General features: G+C 51.3%; 1 protein-coding gene across 2 annotated transcripts in view; it reads right to left on the bottom strand.

Annotated features, from left to right (window-relative positions):
• The window catches only part of LOC112986986 (semaphorin-3D-like), a 28,396-nt gene extending 8,572 nt beyond the window's left edge, over nt 1-19,824 (bottom strand). The window contains exons 1-2 of one of the 2 annotated variants that reach the window (XM_026106594.2): nt 19,666-19,824; nt 4,220-4,427 (exon numbers count right to left, since the gene is read on the bottom strand). In XM_026106594.2, the coding sequence (XP_025962379.1) occupies nt 4,220-4,343 (124 nt within the window). In that variant the 5' untranslated portion in view covers nt 4,344-4,427; nt 19,666-19,824. Of the gene's footprint in view, nt 1-4,219; nt 4,428-4,558; nt 4,696-19,665 lie in introns of those variants that run through there. The other variant, XM_026106593.2, reaches the window with a different exon arrangement.
• Between the last annotated feature and the right edge of the window lie 982 nt (nt 19,825-20,806).

Below are 20,806 nucleotides of genomic sequence, written 5' to 3'. Positions count from 1 at the left end.
ATTTGCTGCATTTCCCAGGATGTTATCCCTGGGCTTTAGCTCAAGAGAGTGTTTTTGGCTATTCCCTGGGGCAAAGCATAACTGAAATTAAAGGCTGTATAAAAGAACGGCTGCCATGCCCCAGCCAGGACACTTCCACCACCTCCTCTCCAAGCCTGTTTTTATTGTTAAGTGCCTGTGAGCTGCTGGGCTTTACCCAAAGCACCAAGTCAGCCAGATGGATGGCCAGGCCCTGGCCCAAGGAACTTGTAGCAGGTCTCCAGCTGTGTCTCAGGTGCTGCTCTGACCCTGCCTCTGTCACATTTTGACACCTCATGCTCTGAGACACAGCCTAAACCCAGAATTACACTGGCTCAGAAAAGGGGCTTTTAAGAGCACCCATTTGGTGCTGGAGGAGGGAAAAGCCATCCATGTTGCCAAGCGAGGAAGTGTGCCACGGGACCCCCCATGCTCCATGGGGAGACGAGACAGAGCTGTGAAAAAGGGTTTGCTCTTCAGGCTGTATCTTCTGTTGCTTGTTCCTTGTGTGGAGGCTCAGGGACCAGCTATCAGACCCTTCCCCCCCCGCCTCAAAACCCTCCTATAGCACAGTCACAGTCATGTGGGTGTGCAAGAAGGACAATAAGATCCTGTCTCTTGCTTAGCCACTCCTGAAACAACATCCACCAGTGCCCTGACACCTGGCCGATGGCCAACAGGTTTTCCCGGGCTCCGCATCAGTCTGTGACATGCAGCATCAGGTTCTCCAGCTGGCTGCCGGGGCAAGCTGACTCCCCCACCATCGTGCACAGGCGGCTGCTGTATAGGACACAGCTATCGCAACAGTTGCTGCTCTGGTGAGTGCCTGCTCCAAGAGATCAAGACAGAGGGACACTGAGCGGGAGAGATTGGAGCTGAGAACTGCATTAGAGCTACTAGAAATTATAACACATTGCTTTCCTCTTCAAAGCTGGCAAGATCCAACTAAGGAGAAGGTGAAGGCTGGCTACATGTGCTGGCAAGGTTGTTCCTGGCTTTGGAGCTGTGTGGGGGAAAGGTACAAAAGTAGGGTGAAGGGAAGGGGCTATGGGAAGGGGTTGCTGGTGAGTGGGAGCTTGGAGATAGAGGGACATGAAATGTACATGGTAACCTGGGGCGATCTGGTATGACTGAGGCTGAGAAATCACCCCGGACCATGCAGATGGAAGCAGTTTGCTAGGGACTAAGTGAGGGAAGCTGTCAGGGGAAGCAAGTGCTGGCCAGCATGGCTGGGAGCATGGGTGCCAGTGAGCAGGGGTGCCAGTGAGCAGAGCCTGCCAGGTGGGGTATACATGACCTCGGCTCCTCTGTTCAAAACGCACCCGCTGATCCCAGAGGCTATTGCTCTCTTCCTTCCACCCCATTTCCATGGGAGAGTGGAAGCGGGGCCAGTCGTTGTGAGCTGGAAATGCCACTGACGTCTGCTCCTCCCTGTGAGGAAAGGACCTGCTGGGGCACACGCAACGAGCAGGGGTCCCTGCCCGGAACTGCGCCACTGCGGCCCGGCCTGCTCCGACAAGGCATTTCCTTCTCCCCTTCCTCTGGGGCTGGCCAGCGCTGGGGTCAGAGCTCTAGTTACTGCGAGACACAGAAATCCCCCTCTCTGCCAGTAGCTGCTCCCAGCTGCTCCCAGGGAGATCCTTGCCAGGAGAAAGAGCCCTCACACTGCTCCCAGAAAAGCTTCCACAGTCCCAGGTCACTCAGCCCTTTCCCTCGTGTACCCGAAGGGTCTCCTCGGGGTGTCGCTGGGTGCCGAGCTGGCTGGATCCCCAAGCAGGCCATAGTGTATTGCCCACCCTCCTGCTTCTGCCCCAGTGCAGGCTGCTCCCATGACCTGCCGAATCCAGATGGAAATGTAGGGCAAGGCATTGGAAAGGCAGATGTGGGGGAGGGAAGGTCAGTTATTTATCTAATACACAGGTGTAATGAAGCGGAGTGGGGAAAGGCTGGCCGTGGGGGACATGCCTGCTTGGACCGCAACAATGAGAAAGCTGCTATTACCACTTCACCCTCTGATCTGCCCTGGCCCTGTCCAATGATGAGCTCAGGCAGGACTGATGGAGGAGCCCTCTCTGCTGGGCTCTCAGGCCTGCTGCAGTATCGGGTGGGAGGATTTGACCTGGTCCTCAGGAAGGAGTCACTGCCCTGCACTTGCAGCATGAGATCAGTGGCAGAGTTAATGGGACGATGAGCACCACGGTCCATGCCTTGTGCTGTGCCATGGTTCTGCTCCTTTACCAAAGGGATGGAGCATTCAAATGTCATTGATTCGCATGTTTTATGTGCAGAAAGCTGCCAGCTAAATGTGCACAAACCACCCTTTCTTGTCCCCAGTCCGTCTATACAAACAAGACATCTGATTCAGGCACCAACCCGCAAGGCAGGGAATCAGGTGGTCTCTGAAGCAGCTGTGTGATGGCTAAAAAGATGGGTGAGCCCAGAGAAACATCCTCTCTTTTGTGTTATCTCCAAAGGCCATGGTGTGTTTTCCTTTGTTGTCAGGATCACCAAAACCGCCTTGTCCCATCCATCATCTCTGCCTGCCCCTTAGCACCAACACCCTCAGTGCAGGGTGACCCTGGGCTTCCTGGGGTCACAGCCTGGCTGTGCTGGGAGCCCATTCTCCCTCCTTCCCCCAGGCATAAGAAAGAGCCAGACCAAGGAGACAACCCCTGCAGCCCAGGGGAGGCTTGGCTCTAAATCAGGCCAGCCTCTCTCTGCCATTGGCCGATAAGAGCTGCGTCAGTGCAGCTTTTGATGCAGATAACCAGAGACCCACCAACCTCCTACCCTGCTGCAGTGTGATGGCTTCTGGATCCTGCCCGGCTGGGTTGGCTCTCAATCAGAGATAGCGAGAAGACTCATTTGCCAACTTTAGCTCTGCCAACACTGGATTATTACAGTAGCAGGAGCTCAGAGAGGTGCTGTACTTTCACTGCATACTCATGCTGCTGTATAGCCTCAGAGTAAGAAAACAGAGAGGCTCAACCCAGGCCTGCATCGAGGCTGATCCAGCACGACCCATGTTTACCCAGAGGCTGCCTCTTGCACAGCCGTGATTGTGTTTGCCACCTCCGATCTGCCGGAGTGCTATTATAAACCTCCTCCTTGCCTCCTTGGCAGGGTGGGAGTTGCTGCTGCTGCTGTTCTTGGCCCTGTGCCCTGTGCCCCATCCTTCCTTTGCTCTCCCAGCCTTCGGTGCTGTCATTTCCTTCTCATGCGCCTGCTTACGTCTCACCCCCCCCCCCAACCGCCTGAACAGCTCCACCTGCCTCCCCCATGCTGGGATCGGACAGCAAGGCTGATCCTGTAGATGCTGGGGTGGATGTAATCTCAAAGGCCGCTTCTTTTTTTTCCTTTCCTAGGGATTTTTAAACCTAAACTTCTCAGGCCATTGTGTCCTTGAACCTGCCTTGTGCTGTCCATGAGTCACATCCCCTGTCATTGTTCGTATTGTCCTTGAGCCCTCCTGATGCTGGGAGCTTCCTCTTCTGCCTCTGCCCAAGACTTGAGGGCTTTTGGCATGTCTGGCCCCAGCACGCTGTGGGGCTTTGAAGTCAGAAGTCCCTCTGTGTTCCTGCTGGCTGAGCAGCCTCCTCTGGCTCCAAGCAAAGACAAGCCCTGTACTGCATTTCTGAGATGCGTCCCATATCCCTGCTGGGATATTGTGCTGGAGACTGAGTGGCCTGCAGCGGGCCCAGGAAGATGGCACCCGCTGCAGGCCACCTCTGTGAGGCTGCTATGGGGCAAAATGCTGCTGATGGGAAGGAGAAGAGGGGGAAGGCAGCACTGCCTGGGGCTTAGTGTCCCCATTTCACTGTGAGTGTGAAAACAGAAGATCTTCCCCCAGGGCTACCCAGGTCAACTCCAGCCCAGGACACACTCTAAGGTGCACAGAGTGAGTCTGGGCAGAACAGAGACATCCCTCGCTGTCCCGGACCTGGGCTGTACCCAGGCAGCACATGCTGTTCTCTGAGGCTGCATCCTCGGGGCTGTGCTTGGGGTTTCAGCCACAGTCCATGAAGCATCCTGAGGGCTCAGAACAGGCACACGTAGAGATGCTGCAGCCACGATCTCCTGCTTCCCTTGAGCCCTGGCCCATCCTGTCACCCTGGCGGGAGATCACTCCTCCCAGCCCTTTGAAGTGAGGCACAGGCCCCATGGAAATCCTGTCTGCCGGCAGCCTTCAGGGCCCTCTTACCTTTGTAGGAGATGCGAAGGCGAGGGGCATGTTGCTTCCAGGCCCCGCTGGTGTCTGGGTGCAGCAGGAGTATCCAGAGCAGGAGAGTGGAGAGGGGGAGCCTGCCACCGCGGAAGGCTTTCATCCTGGTGCTCTGCTGCTGGGGATGGGGGCAGCTCTCCCTCACAGTACCATGGTCGACCCACAGAGCTGCCACTTTCACCTCCGGCTGTAAGAAGAAAAGGGGAAAGTGTGCACAACTGCGGGCTGTGTGCAGACTGGGACTCCGTGCTGAGAGGAGCTGTGTGCTGCTCTAGACATCCCAAGTGAGAGCACGGCAGGTCTGCTGGCAGCATGTACCTGAGGAGGCATCAGGCCAACCGCCTGGCAGAGAGGAGCTACCCCGCTCTGCCTAAGAGCAGGCATCTGGCCCCAAACACCCCCACAGCACTGCAAAATCAGTCAGTATTGTTGAGCACAGTGTTGCTGAGGGAGGTCTCTGGCCACAACTGGAGTTCAGCAGACTGGGCAGGGATGGTGAGGCATAAGCTGAGTATCTGAACGCCTCCAGGCCCCTGATCAAGCCCGCCGCAAAGCGCGTCATGACTGTTTATCTGACCAGAGCACCTGCAGGCTCTGAGGAGGGCCAGGCCCCATTAGTGTCTGTGAAACACAGACTCAGGGAGAGACAAGGCCTGTCTTGAAGAGCTCCATCAGCCTAAACTGACAGGTGGGAGGAAAAGCAGGGGGCCCAGAGAGGCGAGTATCTCACTTGCTGGGCTATCTTTGCAGCCTCGATGGTTATTGATGGTTATAGTATGACGAGGTGACTTTCTGAATGTCTCCAGCGCCGTGGGGCCTGGATGCCTTCACATCACAGGGCAATTCAGTTCCCAAGTAGGTGCCATACACCCTACACACACGCGCACACATCTCCAGGAGCTGTCAAAGCAGCTCTTGCTTGCAGAGCGCTGGCTCACAGGGCCAATTTGAGTACCGTGAAATCCAGTGCATGCTGTGGCTGGGAAGCCTGCTCACAGGCTGCGTCTTCTCCTGCTACCCAGGCACTCTGACACATTTTGCATAACAGAGCATTCAAAAGACCGGCTATTACAGCAGTGTTGTGATGTCTGTGGGCCCAAGGAAGGCACCACCAGCATCTACCAGCTCCTGGACGCTAATGACTGGGAGCACTCCTACCCTCTCTTACGTTTACACATCCCCAGACACAGTATTATCGCCTTATTCACCAACTCCCACACATCCTGGAGGGGAACAGAGCTGGACTGACAGTTCTCATTAATTAATTCAGGCAGTTTAGCCATTTTTTCCTGCTTATAAATGTCCTGGTCTCTAAATGTCAGCTCCAACTATCCAACACTTCTGCTGTGTACAGTATTCAGTTCTATGAGCCCCCTGGCTGAAAGACTTAAAACGAGTGTAGAGGCATTTGGCCCAAGGAAGAGGGGATTTCTGTAGCCTCTGTTACAGTCTGTGTAGGAGTGAACATGCAGGCACAGCCCACAGAAGCCAAACATTTAAAACTGCCTTGTTCTCTATCTTCCACAAGACGGAGCACCAGGCTGGGCCTATGGACACAGTTTCAGGCTTTCAAAAGCATGGGGTTTTATCTCTCTGGTGGGAGACAGAGAGAAGACAGCTAGATCTGCTGCTCAGCAGCTTTCCAATCCCTTTTTGCATTCACAGAGTCCATGCATGGTGCAGGCTTGTGTGCAATCGCCTGGGACAGCTCCTTTGCTGACTTTTTCCCTTGCCTTTACTGTAGTTAACCAGTGACAGCCTAAAACTGTGCAGACCTAAGTGCCATCCACCACCACAGCCCTCCCCTAGCTGAACTCAAGCCAGCTGGCTTTTTAGGAGACACATGCTGAAACCAGAGCGAGCAGGCAACACCACTGCACTAAGTTGTTCTCTGCCAGATAAAGGTTAGAGCTCGCAGTCTTTCCCCAGTTCCCTTTATCCTCCAGGCAGGACAAGTATATTAATCCTCAAATCCTGCAAAAGGTCTGCTTGATTTCAGTGGCCGTGCACCCAGGGCTCTGCAGCTAGCTTGAGGGCTTGGCAGCACAGGAGTGGTTTAGCATCAAGACTTACTAACACTGGTGTGGGTTTGTTGGGTTGGTGCTGAAGGGAAAGATAAGTTCAAAGCCGTCAACGCTCAGTCTTTGTGCCACTTGCTCCTCATCCATGCTAGTCTCTGCAGCATCACACATGTACATGTTCCCCTTCCTGCTTTGCTCATACTCCAGACAGAGCAACATGCTGCTGCTCTGTACTGGTGCCTCCCCCCATCCCAGGAGACCTGGCACTACCTGGATGTGACCTCACGGTCGATGCCGCACCATTTGCTGTATCACACTTTAGCCTTGGGTTGTTTTCCAAGGCTCCCAAACCACCTCTCCCCTCTGCAGACTTTCTGAGCTCCCAGTTTGGCAGGCCCATCACTGTCTCTAAAAAAATGATTATGGGTTTTGCTAGGTTTAAATTGCTCATTGGTTGATACACTGATCATGGAGAGAGGTGTTCTCAGGCCACACTGGTGCTCAGCAGCGTGGTGGCACACAGGGGAGCAAGGTTCAGCCTTTGGGGTTAGGCTGGGCCTAGTCAACACATGTAGAGATGCACATGCACCATCTTCCCATCTTGTAAGCACTGAGCTACTAATCCCATCTACGGACCATGTTTGTTTCTCTCATCTTTTGGTTCCCTGCTTCAGAACTGTGCCTTTGAGATATTGGTATTGATATTGGTCCTTTTCCTCCCCCCACTGTCATGCTCACTCCCAGGTGAGAAGCGAACTTGCTGAAAACGAGCAGCAGCCACACAGACTGGAGGGAATGGGCGCTGGTGACTGGCACATCACTGCAGCTTCAGGACCAGCTAATGCTGGGGGCTGCCCTTGCTTTGCCCACAAACGCATTTCTGCCACGCAGAGGTAAAGAGCCATTTTCCTGTGCTGTGGAAACTCTAGCAGTTTTAGCCCTTCCAAAACGCACCAAGTTCATCCATAAAGCAGCGACTGAAGCAGGGCCTCCCAGACCTATTCTCCTGCTAACCCATGGCCACGGCCTGAATGAACAGTGTTATCCCAGGGGTCATCCCAAGGACATGACTGCGATTTGACAAAGATTTTTTGCCAATGTACATATGGTTGTTGGAGAACTCAGCCTCTAATTGCAGCTTTCTATAAATGGAGCAGGGCCTGCGCTAGGCTTAGGTTTGGGGACAGCAGTCGACACTGGGAGGAACCTTTCATGACCTGAAGACCAAGGATATTCCAGGGTGGGCCCAGGATTCTGCGAATGGCAGGCAGGCACAGCTCCCTCCCTCTGGGACATACTCACGCACAGGCCACAGAGCAAACATTAGGGAGCAGCAGAAATGTTTTGCATGCCTGCGGCATGGGCTGAAGCAGTGGGGCAGGAGAGCGCGCTCGCACAAACTGTTCGGCCGTGCCAGCACTTTGTTTCCTTCCCCTGTGGATGCCAAAGGAAAGTTTGATTGCAACAGGAGTGGGAGCCACATGCAGCATGAATCCACAGATCAATGGAGTGCCCCGGCAGAGCTGTGTGCAGGGTCAGAAGAGGTGGGGATGTTGCTGGAGGGGATTAAAGCGAACCAGGAAAGAGAAATTTTTTAATAAGATAACTTGTTAATAAGATAACTTCCAGTAAGAAAGGCTTCCCCTATAATCCCTTCTATCATGTGTTTCCCAAGCCAGGCTCCCCTCAGGGCTCCCCCCAGCAGTGCCATGGCAGGCCACAAAGCAGGCAGCAACTTGGCACATCCATCCCCTGGTGCCCAGCTAAAAACCCAGCTTCCTCTCGGCTGGACTTGCCTGGTTTTGTCTGCAAGGCCTGGAGTGGAGGCATCCTTAGCTGTGCCAGTTTGACTGGCTAAAGTGGCTGGAAACACGCAGTGGGGTCACGGCCCCTTCCTATAAACCTCAGCCCAAATATTCCTGGAGGTGAAGAGCTTGTCACAGGCAGAGTTTACACTGAGAGGGGGAGAGCGGGTGTCTAGTGGATGGAAACAAGCTGCGGATGATGAATCCAGGGTTAAATTAAACACTCCCGACAGCTTTAAATAATCAACTGTCCTGAGCTACAACTATTTCTATCTCAGTTTGGAGAGAGAATCGCTGATGAGAGCAGACTGCTGGGGTGAGGGGATTTCTGCGGGTTTGGCTTTGGAGCCCGGGTTAAGGCAGTGAAGATTTCATACCCCGGGCACCATGAGGGCCTGAGGGAGAGGAAGTATTTTGCAGTCTCTGTTATATGGGGAGTGGCAGCAACATTTTTGATGGAATTCAGCTCTTTAATTCCTCCGCCTGCTTTCTTGTTGTGACACACACACTACCAGTGTCTGTACAACCACGCATGATCACAGGAGAAGACACGCATGCCTTGTAGCCCTGCCCCACACTGCACTCCTACCCCTACGGTGCTCCGACTCCCCTCCATGGTGGCCCCATGTTGCTCCATGAATACATCCTTACTTGGATCAGTAAAGTACTCAGCAAGTACTCGCCTATCCCAGCCCTGCTTCCGCACACCTCAGCCCCCCAAAATGAGACCTGCCGCCACAGACTCACATCCTCCTCTGAGCAACACCTGCTTCTTCCTCCTGCAGCGGCTGTGCTCCAACCCAGAGCACGGCGGTCAGCCCCTACAGCGCAGTCATTCTTCAGCCCCCTCTGCTCAGCCTCACGGCTGCTGCGTTGACACCAGCCCACCACAACCTGGCCTGCAACCAGGAGGGCATTTGTACAGGCACTCAGTAGCCATGGATGGTGACCTTGTTCAGGTGCTACAGAGCTGGGTTGAATTTGTACCAGCAGCCCAAGAGATGCCCTAGTCCCATTAGTTATGCTGTGCCTTTCCTTCCCCTTTCTTCCACCAGTGATGTGCAAGAGTCTAACAGATTTAAGGCTCTGCACTGTCATCTAAGTTCACCATCCCATGCCACTGCACGGAGCTTTCCCTTTGCAGAAAAGTCTTGTAGGGGACAGTGAGCAACACAGGGAGAAGACAAATCTCTCAAGTTTAAAATAGGCTGGTATGGAGGGGAATTGCTTATTCATGAAAGGGCTAATTTCCCTCTGACAATGCCTGTTTTCTGTGATGCCATGAATAGTGTAACTGCCCAAATTTTAGAGGGGGAAGGGACCTGGCAGTAGATTTATCAGGCTATGGATTATCTCCCAAGACGGAAGGGCATGCTGAACTTGAGCTTTTTAGCAATTCTACTGCATTAACATCAGATACCTCATGCTTCCTCCCTGCCCAACACAGCCTGGCATGTGCTCTACCAGTCTCACAGGCCCCGATTGTTTCCCAGCTAATCCGCAAACTCCATTTGCAGAACATTGCCTTCTTGAGTTACACTTTAGGCTCGGCCAGGCCATGGCCGGGAGTTAAAGTGCAGGGCCCCAACAGCTGGGGGACCTCAAGGGAGCAGCCATCAGAGAGCTGGGGGGAGGAGCAGGGCTGCATTGTGGTGTGAGCATTAAACCTCGGCAATCCTCCCTGCATGGGGAAGAAAACCCTGTGCTAGACCTCATTACCTACCTCGCTAGCCAGTTATGTGAGACGGGAGCGTTTCAGAGAGCTGAAATCCCCACATGGGGCTGGCACCATATGAAACTCACAGATAAGCTCCCATAGCTCCCATAGCTCCCAAGATGATGTCTTGACATCCAAGCCTCTTGCTCCCGGGGCTCGCTGCTTGAGGCTGTCCCGACTTCCCCAAGAGAAACTCTGCCATGAAGTTGGAGGTGCAAATAAATTCCACTCCAGCTGGGAAGGACTAAGTACTGCTCTTCTGGGGGAAACATGAGAAAGGGGTCTCACTCCTGCAAAGAAATTGAGGTGCAAAACCAGAGGAGTGCTTCAAAGCTGCAAAGCAGACTCCTAATTCCCTGCGCAATCAAGGCTCTCCCGCAGTCAGGCCTCACTTGACAGCACGGAGGTGAGGCAGACAGGATAGCTGTGCCTCTCCATCACGGAGATCTCCCCTTCTCCCTCCCCGGCGCAGTGTGCCTGTGCCAGTTTGTGCACACTATTGGTGTGGCTGGTGTCTGCATGTGGCATGGTGTGCGCTGTGCAAATGCTGGTCCACACACGCCGGGAGAGTACACAGCGGTATCTACTAGTCACGTGTCTTGGCATGCACCTCTGTGTGCATATGGATGGGCCTTTTTCATAAAGAGATGCCTGTCCCTCTTCCTGCCCACGCAGGCCTGTGGCACAGAAATCCTCCCTGTTCAGCCCAGGGTTTTGGTTGCTTCCCTCCATCTCGTGCAGCATGATGGATTCCCCAGCAGCTGCTGCTCCTGCTTCCCAGGGGCAGTCATGGGCAGGCAGCTGTTGTCCTTTTCCAAAGGAGAGGACAAAGCCGCTGGGGCCCTCGGCTCCCTCAGTGCCTTCCCCCAGTGTCACTGGGCTGCAGCAGCAGTGACTCCGAGGAAGCTTGCAGTGCTGAGCTGTGTGTGGAGAGGGGATGGTGGCACCCCACGCCTGTAACACGATATTGGAGTAAGGAGCACGAAAGCCAGAACCAGAACTTGGGTGGCATCAGGCACCATCGTGTGCACTGTGAAATGGCAGGGTTTAACTGAAACCCTCAGCAGCACAGGTCAAACGTGCCCAACAGCACACAGCCTGCACAGAATCCTAAAGGCCAGACGACGAGGGGAAGAGAAAGGAAAGGGTGCATATTTGCAGAGTTTCAATAGAGGAATTGTTAAACAGAAGAAGCACGCTGAGGTTGCTCAAGCTTCTCTCACATTTCTCTGCCACTGCACGGCAGGCCTGGCCAGCAGGCCCTGTTCCAGCTCGGAGATCTCCCGACAGCCTCCGACAATCCTGCCTTGTGAAATTAAAGGCTACGATCACAATTATCCCCTGATCACTGTTTCTTGCCAACCGCTGATGCCGAAGCGTGCCAAGCACTGAGAGCATGAAGGAATGAGTTCCAGCTGCTGCTGGCACACTCCGGCCCCTTCAGACAGGCTGAGTTAGCTTTGCCCCATCTGCACTTCATCCCTGCTACGCAGGAGGGCTCCTTGCTAACAGGTATGTGATAACAACAATTAGGGCAGAGACAACTCCGCTGCATTTGGTGGGGTAACCTGGCAGGTCTTGGTAGTATCAGGAGGACTTTACCACTTGTTTCAACACTTGGGAGCATGAACTCTTTGTTCACTTTTTTCTTATCTGTTCTGATGTAAAAAGACTCCTAGTCCCTGAGAACTAGTGTATTATGTAAAATGCACCCCAGCTGCACCTCTGCATGAACGTGGACCTTAGGCACTCGGATGCTATAGCTGGCCAGGTCAGGGAGTGAGCTCTGCAACTGCTTTCACTTTTTTCTCCACTGAAGCACTGACAAAGTCATGTCCATCACTGGCTGTGAACCTGTCCATCAGAGCTATTCAGTGATCTTGGCAAATCCCAGCTGTCTCTGCTCTTTTGTGCTGAAAGGAATTTTCCACCTGTTTGGGGAGGGTACATGGGATCTGGGCTCAGCTGCTTACCTTTAGGGGAGAAAATCTATGTCTGGAAGGTACAATACAGCTTCTCCTCTAAAGGTGTTCTTACCGGGCCCATGCATGGCCATGGTATTAATAACCGTTTATGAGGGGATAAAGCGCTGTCTTCCTTTTAACAATCTGCTAATACCTTTCTGGGGAAGCCTCCCTGTGCACTGCTCAGCTCCTGCCTTTCCCTTGAGACAGTTAGTTTAGTGAGACAGTTCAAGTGTGATCTATCTATCTCGACTCTCAGAAGTCAGGCTGGGAGGGCGTCCCAGCAGCTGAGCTTGTTTCAATGCATGGCGATGGGCTGAACAGTTTGTCCTGTGCTTTCAGGTTCCCTCAGGACTTTGTTGGTCTGCCTGAATGTGTTGCTCGAGCCAGGTAGTACATGTCAAGCGTAATCTCAGCTATTCCTTCCTCTAATTCACCTCAAGGCCATCCAGCAGAGCAAACTAGTACAGGGAGGTACCAGAAGGAACAGGCCTGCCCCCAGATTGGCACCGAGCTGAGAGGAGTCATTCCAAGAGCAGAAGGGTCTTGGCTGACTGACCTACACTTCCAAATGGGAGTCGCTTGCAGCCTGTCTCTCATGCCAAAGCAAATAACCCGTTCATAGCCAGTGAGCAAGGAAAGCAGGAAAGCACAGTGCAGGTTCACCTTGCAAGTCTCTGGTCTCCTAAAAAGCTTTCAGAGTACAGGGTGCTTCAAGTGCCTCACAACTGCTGAGTCCAGGCAATACAACTCACGGGAAATCACTCATATAGGGGGTTCCTGGGACTTGGGGCTGGGCCCAGAGCACTCTCCAGCTCTCCCCTCACCATACCAGCGCCACATTTCTACACCTCGGTTTGTGGCTTTTGCGACTGCATCCCCAGCACCAAGCAGTGCTACAGTCCCTTTGCCAAACTCCCAGCTTAGGTAAGCGGTTGTGGGAAGCTGCCCAGTCCAGGACTTCACGGAGGGGGGTAAACCACGACAGGAAGCCAGCTGGCAGCTGTGCAGAGACATATTCAGAGGAAGAAGGCTGGGCTCCTCCCCAAACAAAGCAGAGGGTCAGAGAGGTGAGACAAGTGCGTAGCAATTGTGTCTCATGCTAGGCAGGCAACGTGGCCTCATTTCCTGGCTGTTCCTTCAGTTCCTCACTGTGGTGAACCACTGGCCCCAAAAGACAGTATGATGTCAGCTGGTCCCACTCCGAAAGCCCTGCCTCGGAACAGGTCAAACCACTGCCCAGAGCTACAGCGTGTGCAGCACTGACGTTGAGGGTATCGGCCGCTCTTTCCTACCCCAGCTCTCTGTTTTCAATAGCCTGGGAGCTGTCATACAACTAATCTCAGCCCATCTATTAGAAGGCAGCAGTGGATTTACTTAGCATATTAAACTCTCAACCTACCTCCTAATGGAGTTGAGCAGCTTAAAATTCTTTCATGTTTGTGAAGGGACTTGCCATCCTCTAATGGTGTGTTAAAGCACCCAAATATGGTATCAAAGAGCCTCTATCCTGCCCACCCTGCTAATGGGCCAGATCCCCAAAGCCTCAGGAGTCCCCGGAGGCACAGCCACATTCCTGAGAGCCATTTATACTAAGATGCCAGCACATGGGCTGAAACTGACACTTGTCACCTGTCCACCACATGGCCTGATATTCAATACAGCATTTGAAAAGCTCAAGGAGTTTTACCCCACCGCGAAGCCATTTTTTGAACTTCAGTCTTTTCAGGCTGGATCTAGCTGAATCATGAATGTGGTAAAATCCAACAGAGGCTCCCCAAGGCCAAGAGTCAGAGAGCATTCTAGCCAGCAGACAGGTCTGCTAGTGCTTCTCCCCCAACCTGACTGAAAAGCCTCTGCTGGGGAGGGTGGGTGGGTGACACCCAGGGTTTTCACATAGAGCCTTTCACCTCTAGGTCACTGGCGCGAGCCTGGGCAGAGTCAGTCGTCATCCAGTGTAACAGACTGCTGGTCCTTCAGTGGCCACTGGAAAAGGGGTGGTGGCTGTGGTTAGGGTCCTTGTGGGCACATATCTGCATCCTAATGGGCCTCTCTGTAGTACCCCAGGAGAAAGGCTGCGGGCTAGAGACAGCTGCATCCTCAGAGGTATTTCAGCTCTGACACAAGAGAAACAGCCCTGGGGGACAGGAGAAACCTCCCTGCTCCAGGCACAGGTAGGCTGCAGTCTTCTCCAGCCAGTTGCCATTGCTACCTTAAGCTGCCAAGATGTTTTGCAGAGTACTTAGATGATTTGTAGAGCATGCTTACTTGCCAAACTTCATTCATAGCAAAATTACTGCTCTGAACCTCCAGACCTGTTGGACAGGGGTGCTCAGCACCTCTCAGAGAGCGGTGGGGGGCTCCACAGTTCCCCACCTGTAAAACCAGGGCCATTCTCCTGCAGGAGCTGGCTGTGAAGCACCTGCTCCTCAGCTCAGTGACCCAGCTCATTGGATTCACTATTGCTAGCCAGTGCCATGGAATTACATGAGTGTGTGTTGCACTCCCAGGGCCTTTCCCTGTCCCCGCTGAGGTCACCTGCCTCCCCCCCGACACTTGAAAGCTCTGCAGTGTTTTCTTTTAATCAAAAGGAACCCTGCTCTTTGCCCTCACTTGGCCCACTGCACTAATTGGAACAGGCTGAGCAGGCGTGGGGGGCTTTGCCAGAGAAAGTATTTTAATGAGGATGAAGGGTTCCTGCACTGCTATCTGCTTCTTCTCAGAGCCTCTTGGCTGCAACTGCTCAGTAATTACAGCTTGGACTCCCCGGTAAGCTCTCTGACTTGCATGACTTGGACCCCTGCGGAGCACCATGCTTCTGCAGCCTCCGACAAGAGCTGCCCTTTTCTCTGGCACACTGCTGCCTGCATCTCCACACTAATGGGTAGGACGTGCTGTTCAGAGCGTCAGTCTTCCTGCTGCTTTTGAATGGCATTGCTGTCGAATTAGCCTCAGTGTCTCTCTTGGACTGGGAGGGGAAATGGGAGAGCAGGAGGCAGAAGAGAGACATTTTTAACTGACCAGAAACCAAAGGGACACATTTTTGCCTAACGGTTGTCCTGGTTAGCTCCAGAATTGCTGAGCAAACCTGCAGTCCCTACCCAAGCAACTCTGCCAGAGAAGGCAATGGGCGCTTTTCTGGAGTAATGAGTGCTGGATCTGGCCCATCTGCAGCCTTCATGGAGGGTTTCTCCTAGGAATTAGTGACCGGCTGAGAGACTGCAGATGAATGCCAGGCCATTCACCCCATTTGGCCATTCATTCATTCTTCCCCAGGAGAGACACCCTGTCCCAGGTCAACTTTAGGGTGAGCTGAAAATGAAGACACATTTGTCAGGCATTAGGACAGTTCAGTTGCTGATCAGCTGAGTTAGCTTCTGAGAGAAAAGAAACAGGGCACTCTTCTGGCAGCAGCATGCTTTAAGGCAGACAGCTCCCCTTGTTGCAGCCATTTAACATTAGTCAAAACAGAGAACAAAACAGAGAAAACTCAGATGGTCTATGTGCCTCATATGGTCATAAGTGGGGAAAACCTCTTTACGCTAAGACTCCTAATGCCAGTATCCCCAGCTGACTTGCCTGATTTGAACAGTGCAGTGCAGAGGTAAAGACCACTGTGTACCATGCCTCGTGTATTGCTTACAAGACACGTAGGTCCTGCCCAATCCATACTGCACCTGAAGGTCTCTTAGACCTTAATGTACTTATCCCCAAGGTGTCCCAGGGTGAAAAGCCACTGTGACTAACATTGTCCCAATGGGGAACTGAGGCACAGATGGGCTAAGTGACCTGCTAGTGACCAAAAAGGATCAGTAGCAGAGCAGGCAGTAAATACAAGTATCCCATGTTCTTCTAAATAGCAGATCATCCTCCTATTGCACAGACCTGAGCTTTTAGAAGGCTTAGAGCTGAGCCTGACTCTACCACTGCCCATGTGTGAGTGAGCATGTAGGCTCAGCATGCAGTGGCACAGCTGCCACTCAGGGCCTGTGTACAAGATGCACCGTGGGAAGAACAGCTCTCTCAGTGGACAATGGACAGACTGAAACTGAAAGCCATTTTCTTTCATGCTACAAAGTACTCCGTCCAAATTAGCTGACATCAGTGATCTCCTCCTGCAAAACAGGGAAATTAACCTGAACTTGATGGTGGGAGAAGCAAAGTTGTTTCTGCACACAATAAGTGGCAACTTGCCAGTGTGCTGGATAAGAACAATAACCCCACATGGACCATGTTCTTGTGAACTGCATTGTTTTAGGGAAACCATATCCTGGGCAGGCTCCCAGTTCAACTTGTTGTGACATTTGCAACAATTACGCTCTATGCCATGCGATACAGCTAGCGGAGCTGAATTGTGTTGGCCCAAACAACGCGCGTGGAGTGCGTGCAGGTACAGCATAGCCGGGGTGTGTTTGAGACTATATGGGGTCACTGAGCATAGAGAAGTCATATCCACATGTGCCAATATTCACATAATGCCCACAGCCATGAACAATAAAGGCTTATTTATCTCTGCACTGTTCTGCACAGGATACATACTAGTGGCAGCCCAGAGTCTCAGGACTCAGAGCCTTAGGTTTGCTGGCCTCTGTTCAGTCTCAGTATTGCCAGATTTGCAGTGCTCCCTCTATGGTCTCATGAAATCACTGTAATTCCTTGATATCTAACTACAATAGATGGCTGTGATTTGGAATAGTCTATAGGGACAATGTGTTCAGGGAGACAGAATGATTTGGTCCCCTAAGATCTGATCCCAGCGCTGCAACCTTACGCTGGTCACTTTGCCACTCTGCTTCAATTTTCCCAGGCAAAAAGAGAAGGAGAAGGTACACCCAACATCTGTGAACAAGACATTAAGTGGGGAGTAAATGAGGAGGTGATGTGTAACTCACGGAACGAGTCAAAGAGGACTAAAGTTTGAGACCCGTTCCAAAATGGATAATGCTGTTTTCCCCCTCTTTCATGTTGCAACTTGTCCTCTGCAGGAGCTACTTGCCATCTGGAGGAGAGTGCAGTGGGCCCTCCTGAGCAGACCTCTTCCCAGTGGAAGGCTCCTCAAAATGTGCAGGTAGGGTACAATATGTCTGCTTTTCCCAGTCTGCTCCATCCCCCAGCTGACAGCCATTCCCAGCCTCACTGCAAGGCCAGGAAGGTACTGAGCTGATTCATCTCTACGTCTTTGCCATACTTGTTTTCAATACCAGGTTCATATCCGTGAGAGCAAGTATCTGTAAAGATCTCAAGCACCCTGGGCTCTCTGAGACGCCTCTTGCTGTGATCCCAACTGAGAGTGGGGATAGACCAAACTTGGAGGAAGAGGCAGCTCTGAGAGTCCGGGAGCCAAGGTTTACAATAAATCTTCATCCTTGCTGTAAACAGTCTCTGAGAGGGTGTCACAGGAGCACAGCAGAGAGTGAGGAAGCCAGAAACACTTGCCTATGATAACATCTGCCAGCCTTGTTGGCTCAAGGGCTTGGTTTTGCAAAAAACATCATTAGCAGTGAGTTCTGCTGCGAATCCTGTTCTAATGGGCTTGCCTCCTGCTCCTCCTGTTTGAATTCAGTGTTGCTGAAAGCCGCCTGCTTGGCAGCCCTGCAGCCTCCCATTGCCTCTTATCTATCAAACAGAGATGGCTCAGACAGTAGCACCCCCTCTCCGGCCTCCACACACAAACTGCACCTTGGGATTTGGGAGAACAACTTACATCCTTGGGGGTTTCCTGTTTAATTCTCAGCCTAAGAAACTGGACCAAATGAAGCCTGTCTTGCATCTTTGTGGAATTCAGTGAGATTAGATTAGGGATGAATTCTTCCCATATTTCTTAAAGAGCTCATATCTCTGCCCTGGCTTTCAAACTGACTTCCCCATCTTGGCTCATAAACTGTAAGGGTGTTTGTTTCTCTGTCCTTTTCAACAGTGTTAACCCCACAGCAGAAATCTATACATTACAGTAAGCTATCAGCTCTTGCTCCCGCTCCCTCTCTTTTTCACGCACACAGGCACAAGCACAGCCCCCAACACCCCCGTCAGCGCTGCCTACTCTCTGGTCTCTGTTCTGTGGGACAATCTGTTGAGTCAGAGGCCCATCAGGACTGCCACACTAGCCTCACTTTGAAGTCTGTGCGAGGACTGTCCAGCGGAAAGCTCAGACACGATCCCCTTGGCAAAGGCAGAGCTCCCCGCAGACAGCATGTGGGTCGTGTGGCAGGCATGCGTGCGTGACAGCCCCTGAGAGGCAGCTGATTGCGTGCATCCCTAGGAAAGGGGCTGAGGCCGAGCACACCGCGTTGTGCGGCTCAGCGAGAGGGTGACGCAGAGACTGGTGTCTTCTGTGGGAGCTCTGTGTGGGTAAGTCTGAGATGGAGGAAAATCCCACCAAGTGGCACATGCCTGTTGCAATGTCTAGGGAAGTTAGTTAACAGGCTTTGGGCCTCTTTAAACATCACAGTCTGCAATTCTATGGCCACTTCCCCTAGAGCACTTTCTCTTCCTCCCTTGGGCCTGAGGCTGCATCAAGAAAATGGTAGTTTCTAGTTTAGCAGAGATTTCATGCCAGCTAATCAGCAGCTCGATTAATCCAGCCTTATACATGCAGTGATTCCTTACGGGCAATAAACAGCTTAACTAAACACAGCCATGGCAACAACCTGAGGCTTGTGGCTTAATGAAGCCCAGCGATATCCTGCCTATTAAATGCCTCCCTTCAATTTGCACTGGATAGTGCATCCTTCAATCAGTCTGCTAGGCTGCTGTGAGGACTGCTGCACTTTCAGAAGCTTTAGTTCACATCAGAGGTGGTCTTATTTCAAGGATAAGAAGAAATAACTCAGTTCGTCTTCATTTAAGTTTGCAAAATGCTTTGTGATTTCTCTATATAAACATGTATGTATGTATATATATTATATAGATATTTCTATATATAAACATTTATTCTTCTCCCTTACATTCTCAAACTGAGTATCACAAAACTGTTGTACTGAAACATCCATCTCTTTCTAAATTCTACAGCAGCGTAAGACTCTCCAGCCTCCCAGTCATCAATAACCAGGTTCTGAAATACTCACAAGCTGAAGGGTTATTAGTTAAACGATTCCTTTAGAGAGCACTTTGCATTTCTCAAGCTCTGTTTCTTTTCTGCCTGCTATACTGTATGTCCCAAAGTTTCTGAGAACTGAGGCATTGCAGAGAGGGAGGTTCGACAGCTGGCTTGAAGAAGCATGATTTTTTCTGTACTGATAAATTTCATTAAGCTAGAGTAAGGAATAATTCCTTCTATGGACTGTGGAGGGAATTTTTCTCCTCAGACCAAGGCTGTCAGAACTGCTAGAATGCAAATGATTGATTTTTATTTGGGGGTGGGGGAAATCCAACAAAGCAGTCTTTGACCAGTGGAAAAGTCCCTGGGATGGACTAACCGTTTAGTGAAAATCTGTCCCATACGGGATTTCAAGCTGTTAAAACTCAGTAGCAGAAAATCATAGCATCAAAGTCAAGAAGCCACAGAAAAAAACAGCTTTGAAAATAGACAGTTCTACCATAATAATAAAACCCTTCTGAATCCAAGTTAAGGCATTAATAATCATAAAGAAGAGGCTTACTATGAACTTTTTCATCACATTCTATGGCAAACTGAGTGACAGAATAATTTGTTCTCTTAGAGCTTTGCAAAAGAGAATTCACTCATAAATTGTTCTGCACATGGACATTAAATGCAACAAGCAGATTTTAAAGCCGGTCACGCACACACTCACAGTGGGTCAAACCTGGTTTAACTGCCTGGCCTGTGTTGGAGCTGCTCTGAGTTGATCCCACTGGAAATGATAGCACAGTTTGGTCTCAGTGGGAGAGAAACAGTACAGACTATTCCAGCCTATTCTGCCAAGTACACTAACAATTAAAATGTTTCTTTGCTACTCACCAGCCAAGAAGCCTGTTGGATCTCACCGGTGGTGTGCTGCTGTCACTTCAGCGGTGAACGGCCCCTGTTGCAAGCTCACCAGCTTCCAGTGCATTGCCTCCAGCAAAACAAAAGCACCTGAAATTTGCAGGCAGCAGGGTGGAGTCAGGAGGAGTTATGTCATCTGGAGGCAGCCTTCATTCATAAAACCAGTCCAAGCTCTTGGCAAACCATCTGTTCCACTTCTTTATGTCATGCTTAGCCCTAATCCCCCTTGGCCCTCCCCTATCTGTGGGCAGCAAATGCCATCTAGTGGTAGATGTATTAATTTAGCCATGTAAGTGTTGGCTGTAGGCCTCGTGTGTGCAAACTGGTGGTCGATCATATCATACACACAGCTGTAAGTCTTGCATTAAGTTATAGAAAAGTATGTTGCTTCTCTCCAGAATGTTTCATTCTTGGAGAAAACCTAATGGGGGTGAAATATTAAAACAGCCCATCAGATAAGCACTGTATATCTCTTTTTTGTTATAAATGGGGAAATTGAAATGCAGGTGCTGTGGACCAGAATTTTAAAGGTATCCAGGCACTGCCCCCATGCTGCCTGGCATATGTGGTTTAGAAGGAGATCTCTTTTCCACAAGTGACTCAATAGGCTAAACATTATGGAAAGAAAAATCTTGTTGAAATCTGGAATGTTTTGGACTATGACAGCTGCGTCTGCATCAGCAATAGCACCGTGCAATGAGAGTGGCCTGTAAAGCTGAGGACCCAATGTACGTACTATACATTTGTCAGTTTTGGGTTTTTTTTTTTTTTTAACTCCAGACAAGCTCTAGTCTTGTCCTGTAGAGTGAATACCCTTTAGTGGCTGGAGAGCATTTGGTGAATCCCTGGAGCACATGTGATTTAATTTAATCTGAAGGGAATCCAGCTCATGCTCTCCCAAGACTGAGCTCTCCAAGACTGCTCCAGGATGCAATCCAAAGCGGGGACAGCTGACGGTTTTAAAAGTGCACCTCTGATGCAAACTAATATGCCAAAGTAGACATATCCCAATGGGGCTTTTGTGTAAAAGGACTTTATCATCTACATGACCAAGGCCTTGAGTGCTGATCAGTCCATTTCTTAAGCCCTAATGATAGTAAGGACCCAAGTGAGC

Source organism: Dromaius novaehollandiae, chromosome 12, assembly GCF_036370855.1.
Source record: "Dromaius novaehollandiae isolate bDroNov1 chromosome 12, bDroNov1.hap1, whole genome shotgun sequence".
NCBI classification, from domain to species: domain Eukaryota; kingdom Metazoa; phylum Chordata; class Aves; order Casuariiformes; family Dromaiidae; genus Dromaius; species Dromaius novaehollandiae.
Note: the sequence above shows the minus strand (reverse complement) of the source record. Positions and strands in the feature narration are given on the sequence as shown.